The sequence below is a fragment of the Triticum urartu genome, chromosome 7A (assembly GCF_056163025.1).
Source record: "Triticum urartu cultivar PI428250 chromosome 7A, HENAU_Tu73, whole genome shotgun sequence".
Classification (NCBI taxonomy): domain Eukaryota; kingdom Viridiplantae; phylum Streptophyta; class Magnoliopsida; order Poales; family Poaceae; genus Triticum; species Triticum urartu.
Window position 1 is genome coordinate 351,519,044 of NC_141879.1, and position 23,234 is coordinate 351,542,277.

Here is a 23,234-nt window from a genome sequence, read left to right on the forward strand (position 1 = left end):
CACAGCATTGCATACATGATAGAGCCTATGGCTGAAGCATACGGAACATCTTTCATTTTTCTCTCTATCTTCTGAAGTGGTCGGGCATTGAGTCTTACTCAATTTCACACCTTGTAACACAGGCAAGAATCCTTTCTTTGCTTGATCCATTTTGAACTTCTTTAAAATTTTGTCAAGGTATGTGCTTTGTGAAAGTCCAATTAAGCGTCTTGATCTATCTATATAGATCTTAATGCCCAATATGTAAGCAGCTTCACCGAGGTCTTTCATTGAAAAACTCTTATTCAAGTATCCCTTTATGCTATCCAGAAATTCTATACCATTTCCGATAGTAATATGTCATCTACATATAATATCAGAAATGCTACGGAGCTCCCACTCACTTTCTTGTAAATACAGGCTTCTCCAAAAGTCTGTACAAAACCAAATGCTTTGATCACACTATCAAAGCGTTTCTCCCAACTCCGAGAGGCTTGCACCAGTCCATAAATGGATCGCTGGAGCTTGCACACTTTGTTAGCTCCCTTTGGATCGACAAAACCTTCTGGCTGCATCATATACAACTCTTCTTCCAAAAATCCATTCAGGAATGCAGTTTTGACATCCATCTGCCAAATTTCATAATCATAAAATGCGGCAATTGCTAACATGATTCGGACAGACTTAAGCATCGCTACGGGTGAGAAGGTCTCATCGTAGTCAATCCCTTCAACTTGTCGAAAACCTTTTGCGACAAATCGAGCTTTGTAGACAGTAACATTACCGTCAGTGTCAGTCTTCTTCTTGAAGATCCATTTATTCTCAATTGCTTGCCGATCATTGGGCAAGTCAACCAAAGTCCACACTTTGTTCTCATACATGGATCCCATCTCAGATTTCATGGCTTCAAGCCATTTTGCGGAATCTGGGCTCACCATCGCTTCTTCATAGTTTGTAGGTTCATCATGATCTAGTAGCATGACTTCCAGAACAGGATTACCGTACCACTCTGGTGCGGATCTTACTCTGGTTGATCTACGAGGTTCAGTAGTATCTTGTTTTGAAGTTTCATGATCATTATCATTAGCTTCATCACTAATTGGTGTAGGTGTCACAGAAACCGGTTTCTGTGATGTACTACTTTCCAATAAGGGAGCAGGTACAGTTACCTCATCAAGTTCTACTTTCCTCCCACTCACTTCTTTCGAGAGAAACTCCTTCTCTAGAAAGTTTCCGAATTTAGCAAAAAAAGTCTTGCCTTCAGATATTTGATAGAAGGTGTATCCAATAGTTTCCTTTGGATATCCTATGAAGACACATTTCTCCGATTTGGGTTCGAGCTTATCAGGTTGAAGCTTTTTCACATAAGCATCGCAGCCCCAAACTTTCAGAAACGACAACTTTGGTTTCTTGCCAAACCACAGTTCATAAGGTGTCGTCTCAACGGATTTTGATGGTGCCCTATTTAACGTGAATGCGGCCGTCTCTAAAGCATAACCCCAAAACGATAGCGGTAAATCAGTAAGAGACATCATAGATCGCACCATATCTAGTAAAGTACGATTACGACGTTCGGACACACCATTACGCTGTGGTGTTTCGGGTGGCGTGAGTTGCGAAACTATTCCGCATTGTTTCAAATGTACACCAAACTCGTAACTCAAATATTCTCCTCCACGATCAGATCGTAGGAATTTTATTTTCTTGTTACGATGATTTTCAACTTCACTCTGAAATTCTTTGAACTTTTCAAATGTTTCAGACTTATGTTTCATTAAGTAGATATACCCATATCTGCTTAAGTCATATGTGAAGGTGAGAAAATAACGATATCCGCCACGAGCCTCAACATTCATCGGACCACATACATCTGTATGTATGATTTCCAACAAATCTGTTGCTCTCTCCATAGTACCGGAGAAAGGTGTTTTGGTCATCTTGCCCATAAGGCACGGTTCGCAAGTACCAAGTGATTCATAATCAAGTGGTTCCAAAAGTCCATCAGTACGGAGTTTCTTCATGCGCTTTATACCGATATGACCTAAACGGCAGTGCCACAAATAAGTTGCACTATCATTATCAACTCTGCATCTTTTGGTTTCAACATTATGAATATGTGTGTCACTACTATCGAGATTTAATAAGAATAGACCACTCTTCAAGGGTGCATGACCATAAAAGATATTACTCATATAAATAGAACAACCATTATTCTCTGATTTAAATGAATAACCGTCTCGCATCAAACAAGACCCAGATATAATGTTCATGCTCAACGCTGGCACCAAATAACAATTATTTAGGTCTAATACTAATCCCGAAGGTAGATGTAGAGGTAGCATGCCGACCATGATCACATCGACTTTGGAACCATTTCCCACGCGCATCGTCACCTTGTCCTTAGCCAATCTTCGCTTAATCCGTAGTCCCTGTTTCGAGTTGCAAATATTAGCAACAGAACCAGTATCAAATACCCAGGTGCTACTGCGAGCATTAGTAAGGTACACATCAATAACATGTATATCACATATACCTTTGTTCACCTTGCCATCCTTCTTATCCGCCAAATACTTGGGGCAGTTCCGCTTCTAGTGACCAGTCTGCTTGCAGTAGAAGCACTCAGTTTCAGGCTTAGGTCCAAATTTGGGTTTCTTCTCCTGAGCAGCAACTTGCTTGCTGTTCTTTTTGAAGTTCCCCTTTTTCTTCCCTTTGCCCTTTTTCTTGAAACTAGTGGTCTTGTTGACCATCAACACTTGATGCTCCTTTTTGATTTCTACCTCCGCAACTTTCAGCATTGCGAAGAGCTCGGGAATTGTCTTATTCATCCCTTGCATATTATAGTTCATCATGAAGCTCTTGTAGCTAGGTGGAAGTGATTGGAGAATTCTGTCAATGACGAAATCATCTGGAAGATTAACTCCCAATTGAATCAAGTGATTATTATACCCAGACATTTTGAGTATATGCTCACTGACAAAACTGTTCTCCTCCATCTTGCAGCTAACTTCGTATCTTTCAATCCGGGCATTTTCTTGAAATATTAACTTCAACTCCTGGAACATCTCATATGCTCCATGACATTCAAAACGTCGTTGAAGTCCCGATTCTAAGCCGTAAAGCATGGCACACTGAACTATCGAGTAGTCATCAGCTTTGCTCTGCCAGACATTCATAACATCTGGTGTTGCTCCAGCAGCAGGCCTGGCACCCAGCGGTGCTTTCCAGGACGTAATTCTTCTGTGCAGCAATGAGGATAATCCTCAAGTTACGGACCCAGTCCATGTAATTGCTACCATCATCTTTCAACTTTTCTTTCTCAAGGAATGCATTAAAATTCAACGGAACAACAGCACGGGCCATCTATCTACAATCAAACATAAACAAGCAAGATACTATCGGGTGCTAAGTTCATGATAAATTTAAGTTCAATTAATCATATTACTAAAGAACTCCCACTTAGATAGACATCCCTCTAATCCTCTAAGTGATCACGTGATCCAAATCAACTAAACCATGTCTGATCATCACGTGAGATGGAGTAGTTTCATTGGTGAACATCACTATGTTGATCATATCTACTATAAGAGTCACGCTCGACCTTTCGGTCTCCGTGTTCCGAGGCCATATCTGTATATGCTTGGCTCGTCAAGTATAACCTGAGTATTCCGCGTGTGCAACTGTTTTGCACCCGTTGTATTTGAAAGTAGAGCCTATCACACCCGATCATCACGTGGTGTCTCAACACGAAGAACTTTCGCAATGGTGCATACTCAGGGAGAACACTTATACTTTGATAATTTAGTGAGGGATCATCTTATAATGCTATCGTCAATCAAAGCAAGATAAGATGCATAAAAGATAAACATCACATGCAATCAATATAAGTGATATGATATGGCCATCATCATCTTGTGCTTGTGATCTCCATCTTCGAAGCACCGTCGTGATCACCATCGTCACCGGCGCGACACCTTGATCACCATCGTAGCATCATTGTCGTCTCGCCAATCTTATGCTTCCACGACTATCACTACCGCTTAGTGATAAAGTAAAGCATTACAGCGCAATTGCATTGCATACAATAAAGTGACAACCATATGGCTCCTGCCAGTTGCCGATAACTCGGTTACAAAACATGATCATCTCATACAATAAAATTTAGCATCATGTCTTGACCATATCACATCACAACATGCCCTGCAAAAACAAGTTAGACGTCCTCTACTTTGTTGTTGCAAGTTTTACGTGGCTGCTACGGGCTTAGCAAGAACCGTTCTTACCTACGCATCAAAACCACAACGATAGTTTGTCAAGTTGGTGTTGTTTTAACCTTCGCAAGGACTGGGCGTAGCCACACTTGGTTCAACTAAAGTTGGAGAAACTGACACCCGCCAGCCACCTGTGTGCAAAGCACGTCGGTAGAACCAGTCTCGCGTAAGCGCACGCGTAATGTCGGTCCGGGCCGCTTCATCCAACAATACCGCCGAACCAAAGTATGACATGCTGGTAAGCAGTATGACTTATATCGCCCACAACTCACTTGTGTTCTACTCGTGCACAACATCAACACATAAAACCTACGCTCGGATGCCACTGTTGGGGAACGTAGTAATTTCAAAAAAATCCTACGCACACGCAAGATCATGGTGATGCATAGCAACGAGAGGGGAGAGTGTTGTCTACGTACCCTCGTAGACCGATAGCGGAAGCGTTATGACAACGCGGTTGATGTAGTCGTACGTCTTCACGGCCCGACCGATCAAGCACAGAAACTATGGCACCTCCGAGTTTTAGCACACGTTCAGCTCGATGACGATCCCCGGACTCCGATCCAGCAAAGTGTCGGGGAAGAGTTCCGTCAGCATGACGGCGTGGTGACGATATTGATGTTCTATCATCGCAGGGCTTCGCCTAAGCACCGCTACAATATTATCAAGGAGTATGGTGGAAGGGGGCACCGCACACGGCTAAGAAAACGATCACGAGGATCAACTTGTGTGTCTAGAGGTGCCCCCTTGCCCGCGTATATAAAGGAGCAAGGGGGGGTGCAGCCGGCCCTAGGAGGAGGCGCGCTGGAGGAGTCCTACTCCTACCGGGAGTAGGACTCCCCCCCCTTTCCCTAGTTGGATTAGGACTTGGGGGGAAGGAGGAGAGGGAAGAAAGGAAAGGGGGTGGCACCCTCCCTCCTTGTCCAATTCGGACTAGGGGGAGGGGCGCGCGGCAGCCCCTAGGCCTCCTCTCCTCTTCCTCCACTAGGCCCATTAAGGCCCATTAGGTTACCGGGGGGTTCCGGTAACCTTCCGGTACTCCGGTAAAATGCCGATTTCACCCGGAACACTTCTGATGTCCAAACATAGGCTTCCAATATATCAATCTTTATGTCTCGACCATTCCGAGACTCCTCGTCATGTCCGTGATTACATCCGGGACTCCGAACAAACTTCGGTACATCAAAATATATAAACTCGTAATGAAACTGTCATCGTAACGTTAAGCGTGCGGACCCTACGGGTTCGAGAACAATGTAGACATGACCGAGACATGTCTCCGGTCAATAACCAATAGCGGAACCTGGATGCTCATATTGGCTCCCACATATTCTACGAAGATCTTTTATCGGTCAGACCGCATAACAACATACTTTGTTCCCTTTGTCATCGGTATGTTACTTGCCCGAGATTCGATCGTCGGTATCTCAATACCTAGTTCAATCTCGTTACCGGCAAGTCTCTTTACTCGTTTCGTAATACATCATCTCGCAACTAACTCATTAGTTGCAATGCTTGCAAGGCTTATGTGATGTGCATTACCGAGAGGGCCCAGAGATACCTCTCCGACAATCGGAGTGACAAATCCTAAACTCGAAATACGCCAACCCAACATGTACCTTTGGAGACACCTGTAGAGCTCCTTTATAATCACCCAGTTACGTTGTGACGTTTGGTAGCACACAAAGTATTCCTCCGGCAAACGGGAGTTGCATAATCTCATAGTCATAGGAACATGTATAAGTCATGAAGAAAGCAATAGCAACATACTAAACGATCGGGTGCTAAGCTAATGGAATGGGTCATGTCAATCACATCATTCTCCTAATGATGTGATCCCGTTAATCAAATGACAACACATGTCTATGGTTAGGAAACATAACCATCTTTGATTAACGAGCTAGTCAAGTAGAGGCACACTAGTGACGTTTAGTTTGTCTATGTATTCACACAAGTATTATGTTTTCGGATAATACAATTCTAGCATGAATAATAAACATTTATCATGATATAAGGAAATAAAATAATAACTTTATTATTGCCTCTAGGGCATATTTCCTTCATAGACAGGGGGCGCAGATCCTGGGTCGCGTCAAGGCGGGCGATCAGCTCGCGCGCCACCTGAAGCTGCAGCGCAATGTGGCCCACCTTGCGCGCACTCCAGCTTTGGAGCTGACGGGCAGTGGCTCGCATACGCGCGACGATCTAGCGAAAGGGGTCAGGATCGGGCGGAGAGGAGTGCCAGGCTTGAGAAACGACATCCTGGAAGACCTCTAGTGCGGCCAGAAACGCTCGAACTAAAAGCGGCGCGCGCCCGGGGCGTGCATGGAGCAGTCCAAGAGAAGAGGACAGTGGTCGGAGGCGGCAGAAGAGAGGCAGCGAAGCGGGCAGTAGGGGTGGCCACTTTCCCAGGAGGCGGTATAGAGGACGCAATCATTCCGCACAAGAGTGGGGTTATCGCGCTCGTTGGACCAGGTATAGCGGCGACCATTCATGTAGAGATCCCGGAGCTCCTCATCCGCGGTGAAACACCGGAATCTATCCATAACGCGGTGGTTGATCAGATGGTTGTTCTTGTCACGCCGGAGAGGATCATGTTGAAATCGCCACCAAGAAGCCACAGGCCAGAGCGGGCGGCGCGCTCATCGTGCAGATCACCCAAAAAGGCGATCTTGGCCTCGTCCTCCTGGGGACCATAAACCCCTGTGATCCACCAAGGCCGCTCGCCCGAAGGAGAGGAGACGAGCGCGGTGATGTGGTGGTGGCCTCGAACCGGGTTAGAGATGGCGACCTCTGAGGCGCGCCAAGCGAGCAGGATTCCGCCACGCGTGCCGTGAGCTGGCAGGAAGAAGAAGTCGCGGAAGTCGGGGCCAAGGGTTTCGCAAACCAAGGCGGGAGTGAAGAGCTCGAGCTTCGTTTCTTGTAGACATACCACGCTCGGGAGAGAACTCAAGATGACCGAGCGGACCACAGAGTGCTTGGCACCACTATTGAGGCCACGAACATTCCAGAAGATAAGTTTCCCTTGATCCATAAAAGGTTGGGGGGCGCAGGTGACCGAACAAGGCACAAAGGGCTAGACCTCCACCATGCACGGCGAGGCACAGCGCGCACTATCAGGAGCCTCAAAGCTCGTCGGGACTATCCAACCAAAGAAGTCAGCGAAAGCATGCATCACATCCTCCGCGAGGGGCCTCTCAAAGAGCGTGGCGTATTTGGATACCAACTCATCGGTCATGGTGGCGCCCTCCGCAAGTAGACCAAGCCCCGGAGCAGCACCTGCTTGGCCTTGAGCTCAGAGTTAAGGCCGCGGTCGGCCAGGGCGATCTGAAAGCTTCGGCGAGGGGTGAAGTTTGGCGGCATCTCCTTGCGGCGGCGACATGGAGTAGGCAGGATTGACGCAGGCCGCAGCTGGACGGCCTGGATGAAACCGGCAAGGGATGAACGGCCCTCCGACATCTGGACGTCCGCGGAAGAAGCGTGCATGGGGGCACAAGGCTCGATGCAGCCGGCGCCAATGACCGGGCCAGGAGCGGGGGAGGACACATGCAGATCGGGCAGGGCCCCGCCATCCACCAATCCGGGCGAGGAGCAGGGGTCGCACGGGGACGTGGGATCCGGGCCCGCGGCAGACTGCGAGTGCCAGCCAAGGCGCAGGATCGGGTAGGTGGGGACCAGATCCGAGGAGCTAGGGGCAGCTTTATCCTGGGGCGCAGCGTTGCCCAGGGTCACATGCGCCAAAGAGGGGTTGGCCCCGAGATGGATATGGCCTCTGTCGGAATCCGCAGCAGACAGGGGGAGGCAGGATCCTGAGTGGGCCTTGTCGGGGCAGCAGGTGCCTCATTCGAAATGCATGGACGACGGGAGGACACGTCGCTGCCATTCAGACTTGGTGCCCACGCAACGGCAGGATCGTTGACGGTCAGAGGGGAATCAATCCCATCAGAGGGGTCAGACGCGACAGGCGAGGCAGAAGCGGCTTTTGCCAAAGCCGAGGAAGCCCCCAAATGCTGACGCACGGGGGGCCGGCTGATGGTCGGGTGGGCCAAGGGGTGAGACCCCAGGATGTCGAGCCAGCCGCGAGACGGCGGCGGCGCAGCGGCGTGGCGCCGGCGGCGGCCGCCCCGCCCGGAAGAGCGCCGCGCTCCGGCCTGGGGGTTAGCCGGAGGGAACTGGTGGTGCTGGGGCCACCGGGGCGGCAGCAGGGGAGAGCCAAAACCCACGTCGTCATCACCGGAGGGCGGGGGAGGCGGCGGCAAAGGCCGGCGGTAGTCGTCGCAGGCGACGACGTGAATGCGTACCGGGAAGCGGTCGAGGCCGAGTGCGAGCCGGAAAGCACGGTCGGGGTCAGCGTCGGCGTCCACCGCATTGGGCACGGGGAGGAGGAGCTTGGAGGAGCGGGGAATGGCGTCGGGGTTGGTAGTCCATGCCGAGACCTTGAAGACTAACATGTCGGACATGTCATGGTCTCCGGGGTGAGGTTCTCCACCTCGCAGAACGGAGAGAGCAGGAACTCCGCCGAAGAGCGATGCCAGGCATGGTCAGGAATGCCGTAGAGCTCGAGGAAGACGAGGAAGAGGGCGGTGACCGGCTCAGAGCCTGCCGTCCGGCTCCAGGGGTGGAAGACGAGGCAGAAGCGCGGCGTGCGGACGCGGCCAAGGGCGACGCGGGCACGGAGCGCCATGGATGCGAAACGGGGAAGGAAGCACTCCTGGGCCTGGCGATGCACCGAGATGTCCTGGTCGAAGAGGTCGAACTCGCGCTTGAGCGCGGCGGCCACCTCGTCACTAGAGACGCCGGAACGGCTGCCTGCCACCACAGCCACCCAGGCCCGCTCTAGGGCACGCTCAGCCGCGATCACCTCGGCAGATCGAGGCAGGTAGCAGACGGCACCCGCCGGGCGGTGTGCAGGGTGGCCGGAGAGGGGGACACTGGCGGCTGAGGAGGCGGCGGAAGGCGCAGACGCGGGCCAAGAGGGCACGCTGGAGCTAGCAGAGGGGGAGCCCGGCCTAGGCCTGGAGAGCACAGGCGCGGAGGGGCCGCTGTTGTCGGCGGCAGGGGGGGCGGAGGACACGGGGTTCCCGGACGCGGACAGAACAGGGGAGGCGAGGCTAGGGTCGGGGGAGGAAACCCAGCGACGCTGCGGGGAGGAAGGCTTGTTGGAGGAGGAGGGGAGGCAGGGTGCAGTCCTTCGCCTTGTGGCCGAAGAAGCGGCACCAGCCACACCGGATGTCACTCCGGCATTCGGAGCGCGGGTGACCGGGCGAGAGGCACCGTGGGCAGTCGCCCTCCCGGAGCCAGGACGGAGGACGGCGGGGCTCCACGCCATGCCCCCGGTGAGGACGGCGCACGCGGGGGGGGAGCGGGGGCGCTTCCGGCCAGAGACGACCACCCAGCCACCAGGCGGTGCCTTCGCAGTGACCTCCACCTAGTGGATCTCGGAGCACGGGGGAGGACGGACCAGCGAGCGTGACGGCTGGGCGACGAGGGAGGCGGGCATCGGAGGGGGCGGGCGGCACAGGACCTGCCGGTACGACGCGGGGGATTCGCCATCGGAGGAGGGGCTCGCGAGCCCGCGGTCCGCGCGGGAGCGGCCGGCCGTCGCAGCAGCAGACGAGGGGGAGTCCATGGCGCAGGGGTTGGACGGCGGGCCCGGAACGGCCGGCGCCGAGAGGGTGGGCGCCGGGGCCGGAGTGGCCGCCGGTGAGGCTAGGGAGCGGATGAGCGGATCAGAAGGGCTAGCCTCGATGAATGCATATCGTCAGTAGTCTGGTGGCTAGTGGTTCTCATTATAACAATAATAGTTTTGCATTTTTCATGTAAAGTAAAGTTCTAATGATTTTGTCCTCACTGCTTTTATGATGCCATCTGTCTCCAGTAGTAAGAGCAACTCCAACGAACCGACCCACTTCATTCGCGCATGTCCGTTTGCGTCAAAACGGACATAAAAGTCGGCCCAACGCGCCGACCCAAACGGATGCGCGTCCGCTTTGTCCGTCGGGTGAACCACTCCTGGCCCAAATTTAGCCTCATTTACGTCGGTGCGGACACGAGGGGGACACGCGCGACACCTGCCTACTCCCCCCTGGCTCGCCGGTGGTGGCACATAGGGCATTCTCTTCCTCCCCTATCGACATCAAGCCCCCGCCCGCCCCACCCTATCGCTGCTGCCACCCAATTCCAATGCCCTTGCTAGCAGTCCGACCAACATACCTTCACCGCAGCTACCCCCCCCCCCCCCACCCGGCGTCGCCGCGAGCACGAACTCACCCCCCACGCCCTCGACCAGCTCCTTAGTTTGACACCGCCAGGCCAGCTACCAGGTCCAGGGGAGGCGCGCGTCTCTTCTCTTCGTCGGCCCGCTTCTTCGACGATGCCCACAAGTTGTTCAACGGTTTGCCCCCAAGGTACAAATGGACTCCACCAACGAGTTATTTTTCCATAATTTCCTCTGCGACTCCATGATTCCTCATCCGACGGTAAGAAGATGGTGGTTGTTGTGTTGGTCGTCCATGACCACCTTAGTAGGCAGCGGCCGTTGTTCCGGGGCACACTCCGGCATTGAATCGCAACCGAGAGAACGGCAATTTCCTTCATTGGAAGGACTACTTTGAGACACCCAACCCACTCTTCAAACATCACCAATTCCGGCGTCGTTTCCGTATGGCTATGCATGTTTTCAACCGTATCCGGGAGGGGGTGCTAAGTATTTCGAGTGCAAGGAGGATGCCCTTGGAAAGATTGGCTTCTCCTCTTATCAGAAATGCACTGCAGTTATCCGAATGCTTGCATACGGAGTTCCCGGTGATCTCATTGATGAATACGTCCGTATGAGCGAGTCTACATGCGTAGACTCCAAGTACAAGTTCTACAAGGCCGTGATTGCATTGTTTGGCCCTGAGTACTTGAGAGAGCCAAATGTTGAAGATACAACTCACTTGTTGATGATGAATGCCAGTAGGGGCTTCCCGGGGATGCTTGGTAGCATAGACTGTATGCACTGGGAGTGAAAGAACTGCCCTTTTGCTTGGCAAGGGCAGTATAGGGGCCATGTCAAGGCTTGCACTGCCATACTTGAGGTCGTGGCCTCATAAGATCTCTGGATTTGGCACCCTTTCTTTGGCATGGTCGGATCTCACAATGATATCAACGTGCTTCAACGCTCGTCGGTGTTTGCAAGGCTTGCCGAAGGCAGCTGACAACAACAATCCTTGGTGGACTATTATTGTGAAGACAATCTCCAAATCCTGTAGGGGAGAAGGGGAGATTTGCACAAGAGCAAGAGGGTGCTAGGAAGGATGTGGAGCGTGCCTTTGGTGTTCTGCAATCTCGATGGGCATCGTTCAGTATCCTCCTAGAACTTGAAGCATCAAGAAGTTGTGGGAGGTGATGACTGCTTGTGTGATCATGCACAATATGATCGGAGAGGATGAGCACCCGAAACGTATCTACGGCCAAGGGTTTCAGTTTCAGGGTGACAATGTTGTGTCTGAGCATGAAGGAGCGGCAACATTTGCACAGTTCACCCAATTTTATTTATCAATTGCGTGATTGGAAAACTCACATTCAGCTACAAGATGATTTGGTTGAGTATATGTGGGCTCACATTGGCAACTAATAGATGTATCTTTTTCTAAATGTATTTAAGACAATTTAATTTTTATTTGGCTTGTAAACTATGATCTACTCCCTCCGTCCGAAAAAACTTGTCCCAAGCCTCAAATGAGTATATATCTAGCACTAACTTATGCTAGACACATCCATTTGAGGAACAAGCTTTCTCAGACGGAGGGAATGTTTATTTGGTTTGTGAACTATGATATATTTGTTTGCTTGTGAAATTATGTGAAATGTGTGTACTTTGTTTTGTTTGAAAAACGATGGCAAGCCGGCCGCGCGAGCGAAGATGAGTTTGCGCGTTGGACACACTGCTGACCCAAATGAAAACAGGACAGGCGACCCAAATTGACAAAAGGCGAACAAAGCACGCATCCGTTTGGGTCGCCCGTTGAGGTTGCTCTAACAAGGTTATACGAAGAAGTTGCTCTAACAAGGTATACTAAGAAGCGATCCGTATATAGAGAATGCAACACTCAAAAGAACATAAAAGTAGTTCCAAAACAACTTACTGTTAAATATAGAGAATGATAAAAGCAAACAAATATAACTTCTCTTCTATTTAGATGAATTATCCAAGCACCACTTAGAAACTGGTCTAACCTCTAGGTAAAATTGTGAAACTGAGCTACAGCATAAGATGATGGAAGGTGAAAGAAGAATATGACAAGTCATGTCGAAATATTCTGGAAATTCTAGCAGCACACTTTTTCGCTCTAGTATACAAATTGAAACAAATCTTGATCTTCCAACAGAAATGGCAGAATGCGAGAGATAATCTGAGCATTGAGCTTGATATCAATATTTAAAAGACAATTTTGCATAACCATTTGTACGTAGATGCAAGATATGAACGTGAACCGAAACATGAACATGCATTACACTATCAATCCATGCTAAGACATTAGACACCCAAATAGAACTTTACATTTAGTTAAACCCACATCATAGACCAGGTGTTGTTAAAGCAGATTGCAACACATCTTCAAGGTATTTCTCTGCAGCTGCATACTGCCTCTTTTTGTCCTCTATAGCTAACGCAGCGAGAGCTTTATCCTGATTACAGTTGCCACAGATGACAAAGAATAAGCAAAGAATTGCATCGAAAGTAAAAAAGTAAGAACAAAAAGACGAGGCAAAAGACATACTGGAGGCAAATCCTGGTAGCTACGCAATGTGTCGGCAATGGGTTTAGTTTTCCTCTCAAGATCCTTCTTATGCTCCGCCATTTCCATCAACACACAATGATTAATTTCTGGCGTGTATCCAACTCTGTTGAGCATTGCCTGATAGAGAAAAGAAGACCGTGAATGACTCCTTTGATTCAAGGGAATTCCATAGGATTTTTGGAGGATTTGAATCCTTCGTAATTTTTCCTACGGTGGTCATTTGATTCACAGGATTGAAATCCTTAAAAAAAACATAGGATTCATTTGTGCTACATTTTGGAGGAAATTTCCATTCACTCAAACATCTTGGTAGAATTACTCTGTTTTTCCTGCGCGATCAAACACTCTTCCATCTAAATTCATGTAGTTTTGTAACCATGTACGATACAAGAGGACATGACATTCTATTCCTGCGTTTTAAGAATCCTGTGAATCAAAGAGGCCCTAAAGGTATGGAAATGTATTTTGTAATCAGACAACAGTGTTTAACTCGAGTAATACGCAAAGTTGGTCCAAAAAGGGGCACACAGATAGCTCATGTAGCTCAGGCACTAATATAAGACTGACAACCATCTGACCTTTCCCCAGACTAGAGCACTATCTGAGAAACATCTCTGCCTTCTGCCTAAAACCTACACTAAAAATTTGGGATGAAAACAGAGCGGAAACGGACAGAACTATGTGCTGCCATATTAGTTTCTGTATTTTTTTTAGCCGAAATCCCGGAAACAAATAGAGAAGCAGGTACTGCTGGAAATGAATACAGGCCAAAATATGGTGCGGACACAAATACAAAACGAAAGTTCCCCCAACTAAAAAACCACTAGAACCAGAAAGAAAAAACACAAGGGAACTAACAAATTCAATTGCTAAGATGACTACAATTATTATGATATATATCATGGATATATAATAACGTATACTACTTTGCATGAGTTTCCACTTTTGGCAACATAATAAGGTATACTGTTCCAGAAGAATGGGAGTAGGGAAAGAATTAGGGTTTTGGTAGTAGGGTTGAGTTGGGCCAAAAAGCATATATGTGATGTTCTGGAGTTTGGCTATATTGACAAAAAATAAACTGAAACTTCCGCACGTGCGGATACGGAAACGGAATACTGTTGAAGAAGAATGGGATGCAGAGAAGGGTCATGGGAGTAGGGAAAGGATTAGGGTTTTGGTAGTAAGGTTGAGTTGGGCCAAAAGTGTAAATGTGTTGGTCTGGAGTTGGCTATATAGACAAAAAAATAAACGGAAACTTCCGCACGCTCTGTTTGCACATTTTTCCTGAAATAGATGAAAGTTTCCGGTGCATTTTCATCCCTACTAAAATAGTATCAAAGATATGTTCATGGTACAATAAGAAACACAAGACCATGATTGCTGGCCTTTCAATTCATGACGATATTACTTAGTTCATCACTAGGTAATCATTACAGTACTGGAAACTGATGATGCAGGAGCATATCGATTATCAAGAAAAATGTGATTAAACCGAGTTCTACCAATTAGTTGGATGAAAATATTATAAAAGCTGGATGACTTAGTTCATCAGCATTCAACATTTTTACTGTTTTGCTATGAATGCACATTATATAGATATCTCCCTCTCTAGAGAACAGACAGACATGTAGTATAAGCAAAATTTGGTCCCATCACACAATTCTCACGTGAAAATATTAAGCTATAGCATATATATTCAAGACGCATGTCAATTCATGTCAGGGATTGAGTAGTTATCATTAGCAGCACCATAGTCCACCTCTATGAAGGCTTAAATCTTATGATTGGTTTCTGTCAGGGTGCAGGTTAGGGGGGGGGGGGGGGGGGTGCACCTTGGGACTACAACTATCCGGCCATGGCATCCACACTTATCAATTAGTTATAGGAAAGATATCAAGTCATGTAGCTATGGATAGTCTTCAACAATGTTCAAGAAAGCGGTAAGCGTAAGCGGAGCGGAAGGCCACAGCTTAGAGCAATGGCCGCTTAAGCGCAGCTTAACCGGGATTAAGCGCTTTTTAAAATTGGCCAGAATTTGGCTGTTTTCAATAATATGCAGAAGAAAACAGGTAACATAGCACATAAGTAACTGAAAAACTGAAATAGAATATAATGTTGAGGTTCAGTGGTTCACGCAGCAAGCAAAAATGCATAATATTGTCTTAGAATGAGCATATAAGATAAATGGCAGCAGCTCAGGCAGCTGCTGCAGCAGCCAGGAGGAGGAGGAGCTGAACTGGTAGTAGTGGATGACCAGGAGGAGGAGGAGGAGATGCCGGTGTCCAGATCCAGTAGCTGCTGAGGAGGAGGAAGAACGCCAGAGGAGCCACAATGCTCTCTTCTTTCCCCTCCTGTAAACCCAGTAACCCTAGCCGAACGGGCCTCTTTTGGGCCAGGCCTTATACCCCCGCCCCCCCTTTTCCCCTCCCGCTGTGGGCTATTTCAGCTCCTGTCTGACCTTTGGGCCTGCCTTCTTCGCTTTTCTGCCGCTTAAGCACGCGCAGGGAACGCTCAGCCAGCGCTTAGCACTTAACCAATCGCTAAGTCACGCTTTTTTCCGCTCAACACTAAAAGTTGCGCCTAGGCCAAAAGCGAAGCGTTTAGCTGCTGCTCAGTGCTTAAGCGCGCTTAAGCGACGCTTAAAAACGCTTTCTTGAACATTGGTCTTCAAAGCGGTTGAGTGTGACACACTTTGTTGTTTACAATCTGTACCGAACCGGCTATATAAAGCCAGTTTTAAAAAAAATGAAAATTAAGCCACATCTTGTATCTTCCTACTTAAGCACTCAGAAACCAATCAGCTATCCCCCAAGGTTCATCTCTCTCATCTATGATCTAAACCAATTCCCAACCAAGCCGGCGCAGCCTGGCCATCCTCCCAGTAGTGTTTATCCTGTAGTGTACCTTGGTACATAAAGGTTTCATTCTTTTCAGGAAACAAATTTACACAAGTCAGCTCCTCCAGCTGTTCCCTATCCCGTGTTCCTCTTCCCTCCAGCCGCCGTAGAGAGGAGATGAGACCACAGCTCTGCCGCCTGTACCTTCTTGCTCATCAGTGGCATCCCTTCCCATCCGCCCAAATCTTCTTACTTGCTGGCGGCTGCAATCCCTGTCATCCTCGCTGTCCGGAGCATTTTCCTCGTCGGCGGCCGCCTTGCCTTCTACCTTTCTGCCTGGACCTTCTTCCTTGCAGCGACCGCCGTGGTTGCCTGCTCGAGCGTGGTAGCCGTTGGAAGGAGGGCTAGGTAGCGGCTCGGTTGCTGGAGGCTGGATCCCGAGTCCCACTGTGTCCACACCGTACTAGGCCGTATCCCGAGGCTGGAGGCTGGACGTACCCCCGTGTCCCCCCGTACTAGGACGCCAATACGGCAGCTTCTGCCGTATCCATGCTTTGTAGCTGACCTCTGCTTCTTCAAGTTTTAAAATAAAGTGACAGAATTGATTCAGAAGCTACAAACTTATTTTGATAATAATACACTAACCATGCCTAATTCACTTTACAACGAAATGATAACTTGCGGGAAACTTCTAGGATCCAAGGATTGATAGTTTCTAGAAAACACCATTGGCTTTAGCGGTGCAAACTGCCAATACAAGTTTGTTTCAGAGTGGGCCACATAAAGCAGGTCAATATCAAAGAACTAAGAAGTAAGGGTCTGTTTGGTTTCCAGCCACGGTTTGCACGCCTTAATATTCCTATCGCCCATGGGTCATAAGAGTCAACTATTGCCAAATCTTGACACAATTGTGGGCAGCTTTTTCTTGGCCAAATTTGTATCTAAAGCCACAAAGTTAACAGATTACACAACTTCACAGAACACAACTTACCTTGTAATTTGAGACTTGGAGGATATATTGCCGCTCTTTCGAGTCCATCATGACCAATTTTGTCTGCCAGTCTGCCATTTGCTCCACTTGTTGCTTCTCCACATCATTTTTAAATTTCTCCAGCATCCTGTAAACAGATTATTCTATATTACATTCTTTACAAAAGATCTAGTTGGTGATGATTAGTAAGTACTCCTTAAGTAACTAATAACTGAACGACTATCAAATCACCTCTTGAGCTCAGTAAGCTTGGTGATGGCCTTCCTTGTGTAATCAAGAAGTGCCTTTGACTCTTTATGCACTTTGTCCCTCTTCTCCTCCACCTCTGCTCTCCTCAGCCATAAATCTGCACTGGCCACCACGAAGCTGCAAAGCCACCATTTCAAACTTATAAGAAAAATAGAAGCACCGAGAAAATCACATGCATACTCCCTATACTACCCACAAACATTAATATTCTCAGTTCAGTGGGGTTGTCAAAAAAGTTTGGGCTCAGCTCAAGCCAGGTAAAACTCAAGGCCGACAAGATCTCAAACCAAGACAAGCCCAAGCATGCACTCAGACGTCAATCCTTTGAAAGAGCCGAGCACAGTGGCTAGACAAGTGCTCATATGCATAAACTCATCTTAATTAGTTAGTTTCCCCAGCTTATATTTTTCACAAGGCTCACAATCCTTTTTCCCCAAACACTACAATCCTAACTGCAGTGTACCCGCACTGAAAGCACTCACACCCCTTGCTAATATTGTGTGTCTTTATGGACAGGAAAGCATCTTGCTTCTCCCAGGTCCAGTCTCTCAGAAACTCCCCGGTGAAATAGATGCTACATTGCACTTGCTAGTCATATCCCTAGCTCCAACAGAAGTATTCAACCAGTCGAAGCTTTCTGATTGAATCGTCTTTTTTTCGTATTAAGTTGTTTCCATCTTTTGATATTGATGCTGTGCATTTCCTAGTACCATGCAAATTTCGCCGACTGGATCAACAACCAATACTCAGGATTCCCCACTATGATGTGCTACAGTATTTCAAGCTTGAGCTTCAAGCAGAGCTCACTCAGGTTTGATTCGAGTATGCTCATAGACTGAGATAAGCCTGGCCAATTTTGATGATACCGTTGCAGAATACGGACACAATGCACAGACTAGACCAAAGCAAGCTCGAATGCAAACTAGCAGGGCGCTTACAGGACCGGTCTTTCTATTTGGCTAAAATACCTACACCGGTAACACCGGCAAACACCCTGCTCACTGAAATGGCACATTCGTCGGAATTCATCCAATTTCGGGGTAAAAGTTAGAGGCCATGAATGATTCTTCCCATCAGAGGCCTAGATCTAAAACTCATTAGATCCATGAGAGAAAATAAACGAAACTCGGAACCCTAACCACGAGTGACCTGCTCATCTCGGTGTCGCGGATGGCCAGGAGGTTCGCGACAGCGGCGACGGCGCGCGCGGCCGACGCAGCAGGCGCAGGGAGCGCGTCCCGCGCAAGGCCGGCCCGCTCCAGCGCCTCCCGCAAGCGCGCTGCCTCCGCCTGATACTCCGCGGCCTGCGCGCGCAGCCCCGAAGCAGCGATCCCGGCTGCGTGGGACCGCGCCTGCGACGCCGCCGCGAGCGCGCGGAGATAGGATACCCCCCGCGGCGTGGGGTCGGGCCCCAGCGATAGCTCGGAGACCACCGCCCCGCCGCCGCGCCCTCCCACTCCGCCGCCCTCCGCTGCCAGGGAAGCCAGCCACGCGTTGACATCGGCGACGGATGCGGGCGCGGACGCGGACGCCGAGGCTGCGGGGTCGAGGTGCTCCCCGGTGTGATCCATCGCTGCTGGAAATATTTAGGGGGATGGTTTGAGGGGGGATGGTTTGAGGGGGGCTGTCCGCCGGCCGAGGCTTGCCTGCTCCCGCCCAGGTGCTCCTATCCGTGCTCCCCTTCGCTTATTCCTCATCCAACGGTCAAACCAACTCCCACCCCTACGTCTTTTTTCAGGCCAAATAAAAGGGCAGTGTTGGGCGCCGGCGCACCCCCAGCCGTCAGATATGCGTCTTATCAGCCGTTTGATCGAGCTCCTTTTTTCTTTGTCCTTCCCGCATCTCCCACCTCGCGCCGCCGCACGCCAGACGCGAAAGAACCCCCCGCCCGACGACTGAGTCCCCATTGACCCCACCCTTCCCCTGCCATGGACGAGCTCGATGCCGGCCTCGAAGCTCGCCGCCACTCCATTCTCGCTTTCGGGGAGTAGCCGCGGTTCCCAAAAAAATTTCATCGCCACCGTCAAGCAACGCCGCCGTGAATGGAAGTAGCAAAAATTGACTCCAGTTCCAGCAAAATCAAACATGGTTGTAGCAAAAAAATTGACCGGAAAAAATAGGGATGTAGCATCTCGTGAGGATGAATGTAGCAATCATCAACACATGTGGTAACAAAAAATGACCAAAAGGTTGCATCAAAAGACAGAGTCGCGGGTCTCGCATGTTCATGGAGATGGGATGTAGCAAAAAATCGACAAACACCGGCAGTAACAAAAAAACAACATGGTTGTAGCAAAATCATTAGTCGGTTCCAGCAAAAATACGGTGGGAGCGGATTTTGGGCGGGGTGGGTGGTAGCAAAAACATGAGCCGGTTCCAGCAAAATTTATGTTCGGTTCCAACAAAATCATAACATGGTTGTAGCAAAAAAATCGACTGGAAAAACAGCGATGTCATGGAGATGGATGTAGCACAAATGCACAAAACACCAATAGTAACAAAAACCAAAACGGTTGTAGCAAAATGGTTCGCCAGTTCCAGCAAAAGCTAATGTGGTAGCAGATTTTGGATGGGTGGGTTGTAGCAAATACATGGGCTGGTTCCAGCAAAAAAAGCATGGTTGTAGCAAATCCTGCTGCGGCGGCCATGGACAGGAGCGCAACCAGCTGCGGTCGCGCTGGTTGCCGCATGGTCGCGCTGATGGATGAGCGGCCGCTCACCGGAGCAGCGCGACGCGGGTGGATAGTGGCCGCTCCCCAGAACAGCGCGAGGTGGGTGTATAGTGGCCGCTCGCTGGAGCAGCATGGGCAGGTGGTAGTGAGGCTCGCCGGAGCAAGGATGCGGCGGCCCAAGCGAGAGGCAGAGGCGATGTAGGCGAGACGTGAGCGAGAGGACGAGCTGATGAGATTTCTGTGGAGGGGCGGTTGCTGAGATAAGGACGTGGATGCCTGGATAGTGCGTGTGGGATCCATGAACACGTGGTGTGCGTGCGGCACTGCAGCCGTTGTGCTGTGTGCGCGACAACAGCGGCGCGATCGACCGAAAGTTCGGCCGGCGCGCCGGATACAAGCATTTACCCAAAAAAAACACAAAAGAAAGTCCCGTATTTTCATCAGTGTTTCCTCATCTATACGTATTTTCTTCCCTGGCCTTCTCCTTCGGCCGGCCGCTCGAATGGATGCGCCACCGCCACGCTGGTCGATCACCTCCCGCTGCTAGCCCATTCTCCTTTACCCGTGGTATATCTTCGCTACCGGCTTCTCTCCGCCGAACGACGACCTCGTGCTACCGGGCCTTGTCGCTGCAAAATCACGGCCTCGCGCTCTGGAGCCCTACCGCCGCCGACGAAGATTCGTCCGTGGGCAGAGTTCCTCGTCGGGCACGCTGAGATAGACTTCGGGATTGGCCCTGCTGGCCAGGATCACGGTCCGCGGCGGGTTCTCCTTCGTGAAGAAGCCCGTTTGAGACGTCGTCAAGCCATGGTGTTGTTTGAGACTTGGTGGTGGAGCTGCCGCCATCCATGTCTATTGCGACGCAACCTCTATTGACGTTGTAGCACACACGGCAGTCAGAGTCACCTCGACATCGACGCGACGAACGTCGGTGCTGCTAGCTGTTCCGGCCATGCCACGGTAAACGATGCGTATGTCGTACTTGCACAGGTCAGCTCGACTCATCTCCATCGTCGACGCAAGGACCGCCTGTGCCGCCGTTGTGCACAGCCTGGTCATGCTCTCATGGATGCGTATGCCGTCCTTGCATGAGTCAGCTCGTGTCACCTCCTGATACGTCTCCAACGTATCTATAGTTTTTTATTGGTCCATGCTATTATATTATCTGTTTTGGATGTTTAATGGGCTTTAATATGCACTTTTATATTATTTTGGGGACTAATCTATTAACCGGAGGCCCAGTGACAGTTTTTGTTTTTTTGCCTATTTTAGTGTTTCGTAAAAAAGGAATATCAAACGGAATCCGAACGGAACGAAACCTTCACGGGGATCTTTCTTGGAACAAACGCAAACCAGGAGACTTGGAGTTGAAGTCTGGAACTCTACGAAGCTTCCATGAGGCAGGAGGGTGCGCCCAGGGGGGTAGGCGCGCCCCCCACCCTCATGGGCCCCACGGAGCTCCACCGACGTACTTCTTTTGCCTATATATACTCTTATACCCTAAAAACATCAGGGGGAGCCATGAAACCACTTTCCACCGCCGCAACCTTCTGTACCCGTGAGATCCCATCTGGGGCCTTTTCCGGCGACGGAGGGGGATTCTGAAGGAAATATGCCCTAGAGGCAATAATAAAGTTGTTATTATTATTTTCTTATATCATGATAAATGTTTATTATTCATGCTAGAATTGTATTAACCGGAAACTTAGTACATGTGTGAATACATAGACAAACGGAATGTCACTAGCATGCCTCTACTTAACTAGCTCGTTGAATCAATGATGGTTATGTTTCCTAACCATCATTTGATTAACATGAGTTGTCATTTGATTAACGGGATCACATCATTAGAGAATGATGTGATTGACTTGACCCATCCGTTAGCTTAGCACAATGATCGTTTAGTTTGTTGCTATTGCTTTCTCCATAACTTATACATGTTCCTATGACTATGAGATCATGCAACTCCCGAATACCGGAGGAACACTTTGTGTGCTACCAAACATCACAACATAACTGGGTGATTATAAAGTTGCTCTACAGGTGTCTCCGATGGCGTTTGTTGAGTTGGCATAGATTGAGATGAGGATTTGTCACTCTGATTGTCGGAGAGGTATCTCTGGGCCCTCTCGGTAATGCACATCAATATAAGCCTTGCAAGCAATGTGATTAATGAGTTAGTTACGGGATGATGCATTACGGAACGAGTAAAGAGACTTGCCGGTAACGAGATTGAACTAGGTATTGAGATACCGACGATCAAATCTTGGGCAAGTAACATACCGATGACAAAGGGAACAACGTATATCGTTATGCGGTTTGACCGATAAAGATCTTCATAAAATATGTGGGAGCCAATATGAACATCCAGGTTCCGCTATTCGTTATTGACCGGAGACGTGTCTCGGTCATGTCTGCATAGTTCTCGAACCCGTAGGGTCCGCACGCTTAACGTTCGGTGACGATCGATATTATGAGTTTATATGTTTTGATGTACCGAAGGTAGTTCGGAGTCCTAGATGTGATCACGTACATGATGAGGAGTCTCGAAATGGTCGAGACATAAAGAATGATATATTGGATGACTATATTCGGACACCAGATGAGTTCCGGAGGTCACCGGATAATTATCGGAGTGCCGGGGGGTTATCGGAACCCCGAGGGGAACTAATGGGCCAACATGGGCCTTGTGTGAGAGAGAGAGGAGGGGCCATAGGGCTGGCCGCACCCCCCTTGGGAGTCCGAATTGGATAAGGAGGGGGGCCTCTTTCCCTCCCTCTCTCCCTCTCTTTCCTTCCCCCTCCTTCTTCCTAGTTGGACTAGGAAAGGGGGAGTCCTACTCCTACTAGGAGGACTCCTCCCTCTCCTTGGCGCACCCCAAGGCCGGCCGGCCTCCCCCTTGCTCCTTTATATACGGGGGCAGGGGCACCCTAGAACACACAAGTTGATTGTTTCCAGCCATGTGCGGTGCCCCCCTCCACCATAATCCACCTCGGTCATATCGTAGCGGTGCTTAGGCGAAGCCCTGTTCCGGTAGCATCATCATCACCGTCATCACGCCGTCGTGCTGACGAAGCTCTCCCTCAACACTCTGCTGGATCATGAGTTCGTGGACCGGTACTAGGATCGGTCGATCGTGAAGACGTACGACTACATCAACCGCGTTGTCATAACGCTTCTGCTTACGGTCTACGAGGGTATGTAGACAACACTCTCCCCTCTCGTTGCTATGCATCACCATGATCTTGCATGTGCGTAGGAATTTTTTTTGAAATTACTGCGTTCCCCAATAATGGCATCCGAGCCAGGTTTATGTGTAGATGTTATATGCACGAGTAGAACACAAAGGAGTTGTGGGCGTGGGTATATACATATTACTTGTCGTCACTAGTTGATTCTTGATTCGGCGATTTCGTTGGATGAAGCGGCCCAGACCGACATTACGCGTA

The 23,234-nt window shown here is 49.4% G+C and overlaps 1 protein-coding gene across 2 annotated transcripts; it reads right to left on the reverse strand.

Moving 5' to 3' along the window:
* Positions 1–12,622: 12,622 nt before the first annotated feature.
* Positions 12,623–18,778, reverse strand: AUG1 (HAUS augmin-like complex subunit). 2 transcript variants are annotated; one of them, XM_048684858.2, is made up of 5 exons: positions 18,263–18,766; positions 17,096–17,230; positions 16,865–16,991; positions 13,013–13,150; positions 12,623–12,920 (listed from the first exon to the last, which is right to left on the reverse strand). In XM_048684858.2, the coding sequence occupies exons 1-5, from the start codon at positions 18,682–18,684 to the stop codon at positions 12,810–12,812; spliced, it is 933 nt and encodes a 310-aa protein (XP_048540815.1). In that variant the 5' UTR covers positions 18,685–18,766; the 3' UTR covers positions 12,623–12,809. The 2 variants fall into 2 exon arrangements, with proteins under 2 accessions (XP_048540815.1, XP_048540816.1); XM_048684859.2 differs by lacking the exons at positions 12,623–12,920; positions 13,013–13,150 and adding an exon at positions 15,642–16,446 and having other exon boundaries at positions 18,263–18,778.
* Between the last annotated feature and the right edge of the window lie 4,456 nt (positions 18,779–23,234).